The sequence below is a fragment of the Lissotriton helveticus genome, chromosome 6 (assembly GCF_964261635.1).
Source record: "Lissotriton helveticus chromosome 6, aLisHel1.1, whole genome shotgun sequence".
Lineage (NCBI taxonomy): Eukaryota > Metazoa > Chordata > Amphibia > Caudata > Salamandridae > Lissotriton > Lissotriton helveticus.
In genome coordinates, this window is record NC_136067.1 from 151089357 (window position 1) to 151101563 (window position 12207).

The 12207-nt window shown below is 49.8% G+C and overlaps 1 protein-coding gene across 2 annotated transcripts in view; it reads left to right on the forward strand.

Annotated features, from left to right (window-relative positions):
* Window positions 1–12207, forward strand: part of TOGARAM2 (TOG array regulator of axonemal microtubules 2) — a 315487-nt gene that overhangs the window by 145933 nt on the left and 157347 nt on the right. For both annotated transcript variants that reach the window (XM_078647517.1, XM_078647518.1), the window contains one exon: window positions 10133–10303. In XM_078647517.1, coding sequence (XP_078503643.1) covers window positions 10133–10303 — 171 coding nt within the window. The remainder of the gene's footprint in view (window positions 1–10132; window positions 10304–12207) is intronic.

Genomic DNA, 12207 nt, shown 5'->3' on the forward strand with positions numbered 1-12207 from the left:
GAGGCAGGCAGGCCTCGGAGCGCTATCAGCACCCCCTGCAGGTGTCAGAGAGTTTAGCGATGCCTCACAATAGACCATCAGTGTGACAGCAGACTTCAGGGCGATGCAGCACCGGCATCGGAGCGCTATCCGTCTACAGTGCAGGTAGCACCTCGGAGCGCTTTCCTCCCACCGCACCTCGGGCGCTATCCTTCTATCGCACCTCGGAGCGCTATCCTCCCACCGCACCTCGGAGCGCTATCCGTCCAGGGTGCAGGCAGCCGCGGCCTCGAAGCGCTATCCGGCCAGGGTGCAGGCAGCAGTCCCCCTCCCTCCTGCTCAGGCGACAAGGCTCTCGTTGTGGCTCTGGCGGCGCTGAAAGGCCCTTTGTGCTCCCCGCACCCCTCCATTAGGGCCCATCAGGGGATGAGACGGGGCCGGGCGCCCCACTCCAGAGGCCGCACAACAGAGGCCCAGTGACTGCGGCCTGGCACCGGCCCCGCCCGCCCCTCACCTGGGCCCCTCTCGTCGCCCCTCGGCCGCTTTGTACTGCCATTACCCTTGCCCTGCAGTTGGCCTTGTCAGTGCACCTGACCCCGCCCCCAACAAGGGATGCGTGACACTGAGCGGGTCTGGACGCGTTCCCGCCCGTCCCCCGCTGTGGGCGGAGTCCTGCCCCTCGCCCGCAGAGTGCCCTCTAAACTGCAGTCTGTAGTCACAGCAGTGTGCAGAACCATGCCTGGAGCACCTGTAACTACAACAGTACTCAGCACGTGCAGCCCGGGCCCCCGCCCGCCCCAACCCCCGCCTGCCCGGAGCCTTACCTCAGCCGCCCCTCCTCCCCCGCGCTCCTCATTTCACCGCTCCTCGCTGCTTACCGCTCCTCCCGCCTGTTATGTTATGTTAATTTTTATTTGTACAGCGCACGTACGCCCATGGGCTTCATGGCGCTATTGGAAAGATCAGATAAACAACATAACAAGGGAAAAATGTTAACAACAATCTATACAGCGAAAGCCTGTGTGAAGAGCAAGGTTTTAAATGCCCGTCTGTACGTAAGGAGATCTTTACTCTGTCTAAGAGTCAGAGGCAAGGAGTTCCATAAGGAGGCTGCCAAGAAGTGGAAACAGCTGCCTCCTTGTCGCTTCTTCTTAAACCGGGGCACCACCAATAGATCTTTATGGGCTGAGCGCAGACTACGCGAGGGGGTGTATCTCCCTATCAGCTGTCTTATAAACAGGGGGCCCTTGCCTTGTAAGGCCTTAAAAATAATGCAACCGCCTTTAAAAGCGGCTCTCTGGGCCACAGGTAGCCAGTGTAGTCTCTCTAGTCCTAATTTGATGGATTCCCACTTGGGTAACTTGCAAATCAGCCTGGCTGCTTGATTTTGAAGATATTGCAGTCTTTTAAGTTGACCTGCAGGCAGGCCCAAGTATAGACTGTTGGAGAAATCAATGCGGGATAGAACTAAGGCGATAGCTGCTTGGATCAGGGCAGAATGGGTAAGAAGGTGAGCAATTTTCTTAATTTTTCTCAGTTGGAAGAACCCTGAGGAGACTACTGTTCCAATCTGTGTTTTCAGAGAGAGATCCTCGCTGATGGTCACTCCCAAGCTTTTTACTGAGTGAGATTTTTTAGGAGGAAGGCCCATATCCAGGGGCCAGAAATGGGGGCCCCAGCTGATCTCACTCTTCCCGGGCAAGATCAACTTCGTCTTGCCCGGGTTCAGCTTGAGATGGTTCAAGGTCATCCACCTCTGGATATGGGTCATAGTAACCTGGAAGTCACCAGCAGCATCGGAGGAGTTCAGGGTAAAAACGAGCTGTAAGTCATCAGCATAATTATATGCGGTGACTTTATAATCTCTCAAGGAAAACAATAGGGGCCGCATATACAAATTAAATAATAATGGGGACAAAGAGGAGCCTTGAGGGACTCCGCAGAAAGAATTAATTTTGGGGGCTGTAAAACACCCTAGCCGGACAGACTGGGTGCGCTCCGATATGAAAGATTGCAGCCAGCTCAAAACAGAATCTCTAAGGCCGGCCTGTTCGACACGGTTGACCAGAATGGAATAGTCAACCGTGTCGAACGCTGCAGACAAATCGAGAAGCACCAAGGCCTGATGGAGATTTTTGTCCGCATTGGACCTTAGGGTGTTCTGGACGGCAAGTATCACTGCCTCAGTAGAGTGACAAGGCCGAAAGCCTGCCTGATTAGGTTGCAGGTACTCAGTGTTTTCAATAAATTTCGAGAGGCAGTTGGTAACATGAGCCTCCAAAATTTTTGAGAGGTAGGGCAGGAGAGAAATAGGCCGATAATTTGTGAGGTCGAGAGGGTCAGCCTGTCCGCCGGTCCTCACCGCCATTCCGCCGTTCGTCACCGCTCCTCCCCCACGCCATGTCCACCGCTCCTCCTCGCGTTCCTGGACGCCGCTCCTCCCCGCGGTCCTGACGTCAGCACGCAGGTCGCGGCCGGCGCTACTTCGAAGGGACTACTTTTTTTTAATGTTAATTTTTTAAATAACGCATATTTTTATACTTTATATAGCCTATGTCCATCTGCACACCCTGACGATTACAATGATGTATCGGGTGTGTGGATTGGCGCTGTGGTTCCCGAGTTTACCCGCCTCAAAGGTGCAAAGTTCTTCCTTTATAATAGTAGTGTAGGTATATATATCCAGAACCCCTAGTCTGAAGTTTAGAGAAAAATGGTTGAATTTCTAAAACATATTTGAAATATAAATCGTTTTGTGTTGGGGAGGCATATAAATCATATTTAGCATTGCCTCTTTGGCTATTATGCATTACCCATGCAGAGGCATTCTAAATGGTTAAAGCCTTTTATGCATCACTCCTGGCAACACTGACGTGATCAGTGCTGGTAATCTTGCTTATGATGGCTACTATTGAAATCTTGTCTGTTGTGGTTACTATTACAACACCATTATCAGTAGCTCAGAATGATTTTCGTTGAACTGAAGAGGCTTTTATTACAGAAACGTTTGGAGACCACTGCACTTAACAGATTGTGCCAAAAACATCACCAGAAATGACAGCTGTTTGCATTCTGGTCTTTCTTGTAGTTCTCATGCTACCACTCTACAATTTTGCCGCTGGTCCCTGGATTCCAACTGACAGGCAAAATCCCTACTCGAACACCGGGGACTGGGTATAGAGTCCACAGTATAACAGTCTGCATCACTGCAAACACCATGGACACTGAGAAGTACTTTTTATATTATTCATTTGATTGAAGATATTTTCATGCTTAAGAGATAAAGAAGCCAGTTATACAGTACCCACGCAGGGTACATGAACAGATCCATAGAGAGCATGCCGAGGGCTTAATTTGAGCCAGCGGTTCCAGTGGGGGTCACCAGCACTAATTTGGGGGGACCTGCACATATTTTAAAGAATCACACATTTACGAGACCAAGAGAGGGAGGAAACGGAAAGACAGAGGAAGAGAAAGACAGGAAACAAGCATTAGAAATGCAATAGGTCTCGCAGCATTAGAGTTAGTGCTTTTAGAATTGTTAATGGGTTTTTTTGTAAATCTTTAGCATGAGGGTGAGGGTGAGTGTGAGTGAGGGTGGGTGTGAGTGTGAGTGAGGGTGAGTGGGGGTGAGTGTGAGTGTGGGTGAGTGTGGGTGAGTGTGGGTGAGTGTGGGTGAGTGTGGGTGAGTGTGAGGGATTGAGGGTGAGGGGTTGAGGGTGAGGGGTTGAGGGTGAGGGGTTGAGGGTGAGTGAGGGTGAGGGGTTGAGGGTGAGTGAGGGTGAGGGGTTGAGGGTGAATGAGGGTGAGGGAGGGTGAGGGGTTGAGGGGTTGAGGGTGAGTGGGGGTGAGGGGTTGAAGGTGAGTGAGGGTGAAGGTGAGTGAGGGTGAGTGAGGGTGAGTGTGGGTGAGTGTGGGTGAGTGTGGGTGAGTGTGGGTGAGTGTGGGTGAGTGTGGGTGAGTGTGGGTGAGGGATTGAGGGTGAGGGGTTGAGGGTGAGGGGTTGAGGGTGAGGGGTTGAGGGTGAGGGGTTGAGGGTGGGTGAGGGTGAGTGAGGGTGACGGGTTGAGGGTGAGGGGTTGAGGGTGAGTGGGGGTGAGTGAGGGTGAGGGGTTGAGGGTGAGTGAGGGTGAGGGGTTGAGGGTGAGTGAGGATGAGGGGTTGAGGGTGGGTGAGGGTGAGGGGTTGAGGGTGGGTGAGGGTGAGGGTGAGTGAAGGTGATTGAGGGTGAGGCGTTGAGGGTGAGTGAGGGTGAGGGGTTGAGGGTGAGTGAAGGTGAGGGTGAGGGTGAGTGAGGGTGAGGGGTTGAGGGTGAGTGAGGGTGAGTGAGGGTGAGGGGTTGAGGGTGAGTGAGGATGAGGGGTTGAGGGTGGGTGAGGGTGAGGGGTTGAGGGTGGGTGAGGGTGAGGGTGAGTGAAGGTGGGTGAGGGTGAGGGGTTGAGGGTGATTGAGGGTGAGGCGTTGAGGGTGAGTGAGGGTGATTGAGGGTGAGGCGTTGAGGGTGAGTGAGGGTGAGGGGTTGAGGGTGAGTGAAGGTGAGGGTGAGGGTGAGTGAGGGTGAGGGGTTGAGGGTGAGTGAGGGTGAGTGAGGGTGAGGGGTTGAGGGTGAGTGAGGATGAGGGGTTGAGGGTGGGTGAGGGTGAGGGGTTGAGGGTGGGTGAGGGTGAGGGTGAGTGAAGGTGGGTGAGGGTGAGGGGTTGAGGGTGATTGAGGGTGAGGCGTTGAGGGTGAGTGAGGGTGATTGAGGGTGAGGCGTTGAGGGTGAGTGAGGGTGAGGGGTTGAGGGTGAGTGAAGGTGAGGGTGAGTGAGGGTGAGGGGTTGAGGGTGAGTGAGGGTGGGTGAGGGATTGAGGGTGAGTGAGGATGAGTGAGAGTGAGGGTGAGTGAGGGGTTGAGGGTGAGGGGTTGAGGGTGAGTGAGGGTGAGGGGTTGAGGGTGAGTGAGGGTGAGGTGTTGAGGGTGAGTGAGGGTGAGGATGAGGGGTTGAGGGTGAGTGAGGGTGAGGGTAGGTGAGGGGTTGAGGGTGAGTGAGGGTGAGTGAGGGGTTGAGGGTGAGTGAGGGTGAGGGTGAGTGAGGGTGAGTGTGGGTGAGGGTGAGTGTGGGTGAGGGTGAGTGTGGGTGAGGGTGAGTGAGGGTGAGGGGTTGAGGGTGAGTGAGGGTGAGGGATTGAGGGTGAGGGGTTGAGGGTGGGTGAGGGGTTGAGGGTGAGTGAGGGTGAGGGTGAGTGAGGGTGAGGGGTTGAGGGTGAGGGGGTAGGTATTTTGGGATGCGAGGTGACACCGCCACGAGACCTTGTCATAAATGCATAAAAACATATCCCTATAAAAAGAAAACAAAACACGAGATAAACAACATCCCTTAAGGAAAGTTACGTGCTGTGAGCCGCGGGGAGGGCTGTCGGAAACACCTACGGAACTGACATTTTAGAAACGCGTGGGCTGCAGGAAGGTCCCCCGGCACCTTGCAGAACAGAGCCTGCTTGTGATTGTGAACAGTACATAAAGGAGAGCGCTACCGAGTATCTACAGGCAGCCTCCTGATCGCAATCAAATTCCATCACTGCTAATATTTAGAACCCAAGCCATCATGTATGGTCATAAAGGTTTAGTGTTCCCCGCTGTATTCTGAAAACACTAATTTGAGCAAGGACTAGGGGCTAATCCAGCATGTCTATACCGATGACCTCCAGCCACTTGACTCTTTCAGAGAGCCTATACAGCCCGCTTGACAGTCAACAAGCAGGGTTTCAAAATCTTACGAACAGGCAGAGACTTCCTTATAAGGAAAAATATGATCGCAATTTAAGGAACCGAGTTTCCCTGGTTAGATTCTCAGAGCAGGAAGAGGTTGCAGGCGACAAAACGACTTCTGCAACCGGTTCTGTAAAGGAATGTGACACGCTTTCTCTAAAGGCTTTTTTTCCAAACAGTGGCGACCTTGCGACAAAGCCCTCATTTCACCTTCGGAAAAAAACGTCCACAAAAAATTCCACCGAATGAAAAGCAGCAGCGGGCTTCCCGAACAAGCTGCAGTCCACCCTGGCATTAATGAACTTGCCAGCACACACGGCTTCCCGAGACCCACACATGTTCGACACCAGCTTCGTGGAGCCGCGCCCATGACAACTGGAGACACAGAATGTGTGTGCAAGGGGCTCATGGGGGCAGTCAGCTGGGTGGTAACGTGTTCGAAGCCTCTTATCGCATTGTAAAACCGCAAGTTCACACATCTGGCCCTCAAAGTCAACACAGATGCACGTTTCATGGAGGAAACACAAAAGAGCATGACAGAAGTGCAGACTGCCAGACTTCAGAAGAAGGGAGCAGATTCCAGTGGATTTTACAGAATAAAACCACTACCGCGCGTGGTGCTGACGGCGGAAAGCACGGCATTATCAAAGGGAGCCCCTAACCAAAAAGTATTGTTTCATAAGGACCGCCCAGTTCATACAATTAATTGCTTTATAGTATACAGCGAAATAAGCAAGATGGATTCAAGTTGTGGCTGACAATAGGGGTTTTAAATAAGGATTTCTTGTAACGGAAATTCTCTCTGGTGAACCTAAAGAGTTACAAGAAGACTTCCCAACGGTCATACACAGAATGGCCACAACATGGTCAACGGCAGCATTTTAAATTTAAAACCAATATTCAAAGTCTACATAAATCGCACAAACATCCATCAATGAATGGAGCAAACAAGGGCATAAAGAAGGGCCATGTAAAAACAAAAAAAGCAGACGGAAACATGAAAGAAAAGCCTTGAGTTAAGCCCAAAGGATAACAAGGGAGAGAGTGGGGTGACAAGGGAAGAGTGAGGCGAGTGATGGAATGGGGTTACAAGTAGAAAGACATTGGCGAGGAGAGGCAGGAGAGAAAGAAAACAAGACGGACGGACGGAAGAGAGGGGAGGGGGGAGGAGAAATGCGACACGGAGGAAAGGGGAGGGGGCGGAGCGGGTTAAATTATACAAACCAAAAACAAGCCTTTCACCGTAACACGGCGGGCAGGGGAGGGGGCGGGCAGGGGAGGGGGCGGAGAGGGGAGAGGTGCGACACGGCAGGATGTGACCGTTGCGGCGGTGTTACGCGGAAGGAAGTTAGACGGCGTTAGACGGAAGGAAGAGAGGGGAGGGGGAGGAGAAATGCGACACGGCGGGAGGGGGCGGAGCGGGTAAACAAAGACGGACGTGCACGCGCACGCGCTTTTAAGGTCAATGCGCATGCGCATAAGCTCAATGCGCATGCGCATTGACCTTAAAAGTCACGGGCACTGCAAGGAATCGCCACGATTCCTTGCAGTGTAGATAAAGAGTAGATGAGCCCCTATAGTCTCGCTTGCTCGATGCGCATGCGCATCGACAGGCGAGACCTAAAAAGGTCCAAAAAGGAGAAGGCAGGAACCTGCATGAGTGAGATAAACATGCAGGGAGTGTCTAGTAGTGGATTGAAGAAGCTGCAGTTGGATTTAGGACAATGCATCCTTGGTATTGTGTGTGCCAACATTTAATTGCACCAGCCACAAGCTTCTGAGCAGAGCCCTGGACACTGGCACTCATTCTTTTACAAGTTGAGCATGCCCACCACCCTCCGGCAACACCAAAATGCATACTTATACATGCCGTTGACACTTAGCAATCATCTATACAGCCATAATGTCCCATGAAAGGAGAGATATATGACAGGCTGCAACGACTCCCCAACGGCAGCTGCACAAAGTGAGGAACCAGTTATCAATAGCATAGGGAGTGCTTGTATAAACACAGTTTCTGGGATACATCTTTCCAGGAATCTGTATTTCAGGCTATGTAATGGAAGTCTCATTCTGTAGGTAACTCCTGAGAGGATCCCAAATGTTTTTACGGTGGGATGCAGGTGATAAAGTGGAAGCATAAATATCTACATTATTGTTACAATACACCAGATCTGAAAGTCACTCCAATACCCTTGGCGCAGGATCCCCAATCCATCTAATTTCTTCTAGTCTTTTAGCAAAAATGCAAGCTGTGGCCACAAATCTCCGTATCCGTTACATAACCGACCAAAGCCAACAGCGGGGAGGAAGTGATCTGGTGGTCAGTCATCTTAGAGAGAAAATCAAATATTGGATTCCAAAAAGTCATTATCCGTGGACAATTCCATGTCAGGTGGAAGTAATCCTCCCTATGATAGCTGCATCGTGTTTACATTGAGTCCACTTAGAGTCCCATACAGTGGCGTAACGAGAAATGATGGGCCTCTCTACAGAGCTTGTGGAATGGCCACTGAGTCTCTCATATCTCACAGATATTAATTGGCCAAGGGTTGCATGGCGGCGCAGGGGCTGCAGAGGCAAGCCTTACAACCCCATGTCTCAGCATATTCACTAGCTGGCATATATTACACCCAGTGCAGACATTGAAGTGAACAAGTCTGCTGTTAAGTGGAGTTTTCCCAGTATGCATACAGTAGTAGAACAATCATTTCATTGATCTGGAAGCTTCTGGACTACATCCTCCTTCCGCTTTCATCTGACATGTGTCCGTGGTGCTTTCTGTACCTCTTCCACCACCCTGTGAGAAATTTTTAAGGCCTCCGAAGAAGTGCACTCTCCTTCTCACCCTCATCTCCTCTTCTCCCTATCCATGCGAGTCTCTGTTAAAATACTTACAGGCACATGCATCAAAGGATTTTGCGATCGCAAAATCTGCTTTTGGAATGCATGAAGGGTGAAGGCCCTCGCAATTTGAGAATTCGCAAATATTTGCGAATTTTCAAATTGCGATTGCATTTAAGGAATCGCATTTTGCGATTCCTTAAATGCAATGCATGAAACTTTAAAAAATTGCGATTTCGCAATTAGGGGGAGCAAATTACCATGAGGTTGAACCTCATGGTATTTTGCGAAAACTTTGAAAAATTCACTTTTGTGCATTTTTCAAAGTTTCATGTTGTGCACACACATGCCCTTAGGGCATGTGTGTGCACAACATATGTGCACAGATTGATTTCAGGGGTACAACAGGGTGTCCTTTGGACACCCCTGCACCCTTGAAATCGCATTCTCAATTTGTGATTCGCTAATTGCTAATCGCAAATTGAGAATGTCTTCCCATTCATTCCTATGGGCCTCAAGGCCCATAGGAATGAATGGGGAGGTATAGTCGCAATTAAGGAATATTAAGAAATCGCAATTTATTTAGCGATTTCTCGATGCATTGCATTTTGCAATTCCTTAATTGCGATTCCTTATTTTTCGCAATTAAGGAATCGCAAAAAGCAATATTGATGCATGTGCCTGTTAGTGCCCAAGCTTGAAATGGGAATCTACTACTTTTTTGTTTTAAAATATTAGAAAATTGCAAAGAAGGTAATGTTGTTACGTCTTACATATTGGAATTAATTTGGTAAAACATATTGGCTTTTGGTCTCAAACTGAGATGGTCTCTAATTTTGGGTTCATTTATAGGTCTACCCTAGAGATAATTTTCGTTGTTTAGTGACCTCTTGAATTAATAAAAAAAAATCAAAATAAAAACCCCACAGATCAATACATACATAGAAGGGTGTGGGTCAGCACTCTTCATTTGTTTGTCTGTTCAGCTTCATTTATATTTTGCATTTCGCCTCCACAGCATGGGTCAGTCACTTCAGCCTTTTGCTCTCATGCACGAGTTTTGGAATTTCCTGATAACAGGTGTCAATCTGCCTATAAAGAAGCGCACTTCAGAGCTAGGATTGGTGGACCAACACTATGCTTTGCAAATGTTTGTTTCTTTCCTTTACCATATAATTTACTATTTTCCAGTGAAGTGCATTAAAACAAAAATGGGTTTCCATGGTTGTTCTGTACTTCTGCCTGCTGGAAATACCTGCACTGGTCTATTGAAATTGTGACATTATTATGTTTTAATCTAATTTGTATTCATTTAAAGCATATGGACTTCAGGGTTAAAAGGCGACGTGTTTTCTATATTATTATTCGTATTTTTGTGTCATGTGCTTGTAATAAAAATAAATGCACCAGCTCGCCAAAACCAGGCTTAATTGGCATTACTAAAGCTTGTTTGTCCTGCCAAGGGCTCCGGTGAATTCAATATATCTATTCTGGTCAAGAAGGTTTGTCTATGAAATGAGAACTGGCTACCTTTCCAACGGACGCTTCCTTTTCACAGGCCACGCGGACAGCGGATCCTTCCACGTCAACGGGCTGAGCCCTGTGGTCGTCAGCGCGGACACGCAGAGAGCGAGCGCTGGCGTCATGCTCCGGAAGCGCGTCAACAGGCCTTCCCTCCCCAACTTCCCCACCGTCAGCCAAGATGCGAGCGACAGCCGCCATCCCTCAGGTGTGTAACCATATACACTACTCTTTCTGATCTATTTTTTTTATTTTATGTTTTATTTATTTTAAACTTGAACAAAGAGCAACCGAGTTAGTTCTTGCATGCTCCAATCCATGTACTTATAATAACTCATAGCGAGCATTACAGATTGAACTAGAGAATGTCGTGGCACATTTACAGACCTGCCTACTTCGACAAATAAACGTAACTGTGTGAGGAGGGGGCGGGCCTTGTGCCGAGAAATACCAAGGAAGCACTTTTACCCCCAACCCGGCCCCAAGCCCCATCCTCTAAAACAAGCATTGGAAATGCAATAGGGCTCGCATTAGGAAAGTTTAAGCTATTGGTCTTATAAATGAATTTTTTTTTATTTATGTGTTATTTTTTAAAATAGCTAAATTAATAGCTTTGTCATTTACAATGCCAATAGTTATAACTTTCGCAAATGTGACACCTATAGCATTTGTAATGCAACATGTTTTGTATTTACGTGACTTAGATGTATTGATATTACAAATAACAATGGCTTTTAATTTTTTTAAATAATTAATACTTAAATAATTTATTTAATTTGTAATGGTAATAGCTTAAACTTTTGTAAATAACTTTTGTGAAGATTATGTTCAGTGTTTTTTATTGTGACGAAAATCCAAGAACAGAAGTGAAATATTAACATCTTTTTGTGATTTGTAATAAAGCGTGAAAGCTTGAAAACAGCTTGAAACATTGAAAGAACATATTTGAACCAGTGATGCTGTGGTTGCGCTGAGTGATGCTGTGGTTGCGCTGAGTGATGCTGTGGTGGTGCTGAGTGATGCTGTGGTTGCGCTGAGTGATGCATCTGTGGAGCTGTGTGGTGGGTGCATCGGTGGAGCTGTGTCAGTGGAGCTGTGTGGTGGGTGCATCGGTGGAGCTGTGTGGTGGGTGCATCGGTGGAGCTGTGTGGTGGGTGCCTCGGTGGAGCTGTGTGGTGGGTGCATCAGTGGAGCTGTGTGGTGGGTGCATCGGTGGAGCTGTGTAGGTGGAGCTGTGTGGTGGGTGCATCGGTGGAGCTGTGTGGTGGGTGCATTGGTGGAGCTGTGTGGTGGGTGCATTGGTGGAGCTGTGTGGTGGGTGCCTCGGTGGAGCTCTGTGGTGGGTGAATTCGCGAAGCTGTGTGGTAGGAGCATCGGTAGGAGCTTAGTGGGTGCACTGGTGGAGCTGTGTGGTGGGTGCATTGGTGGAGCTTAGTTGGAGCATCGGTGGAGCTGTGTGGTGGGTGCATCGGTGGAGCTGTGTGGTGGGTGCATCAGTGGAGCTGTGTGGTGGGTGCATCGGTGGAGCTGTGTCGGTGGAGCTGTGTGGTGGGTGCATCGGTGGAGCTGGGTGGTGGGTGCATCGGTGGAGCTGTGTAGGTGGAGCTGTGTGGTGGGTGCATCAGTGGAGCTGGGTGATGGGTGCATCAATGGAGCTGTTTGGTGGGTGCATCGGTGGAGCTGTGTGGTGGGTGCATCGGTGGAGCTTAGTGGGTGCATTGGTGGAGCTGTGTGGTGGGTGCATCGGTGGAGCTTAGTTGGTGCATCGGTGGAGCTGTGTGGTGGGTGCATCGGTAGAGCTGTGTGCATCGGTGGAGCTGTGTGGTAGGTGCCTCGGTGGAGCTGTGTGGTGGGTGCCTCGGTGGAGCTGTGTGGTGGGGGCATAGGTGGAGCTCTGTGGTGGGTGCATCGGTGGAGCTCTGTGGTCGGTGCATCAGTGGAGCTGTGTGGTGGGTGCATCGGTGGAGCTGTGTCGGTGGAGCTGTGTGGTGGTTGCATCAGTGGAGCTGGGTGGTGGGTGCATCGGTGGAGCTGTGTCGGTGGAGCTGTGTGGTGGGTGCATCGGTGGAGCTGGGTGGTGGGTGCATCAGTGGAGCTGTGTGGTGGGTGCAT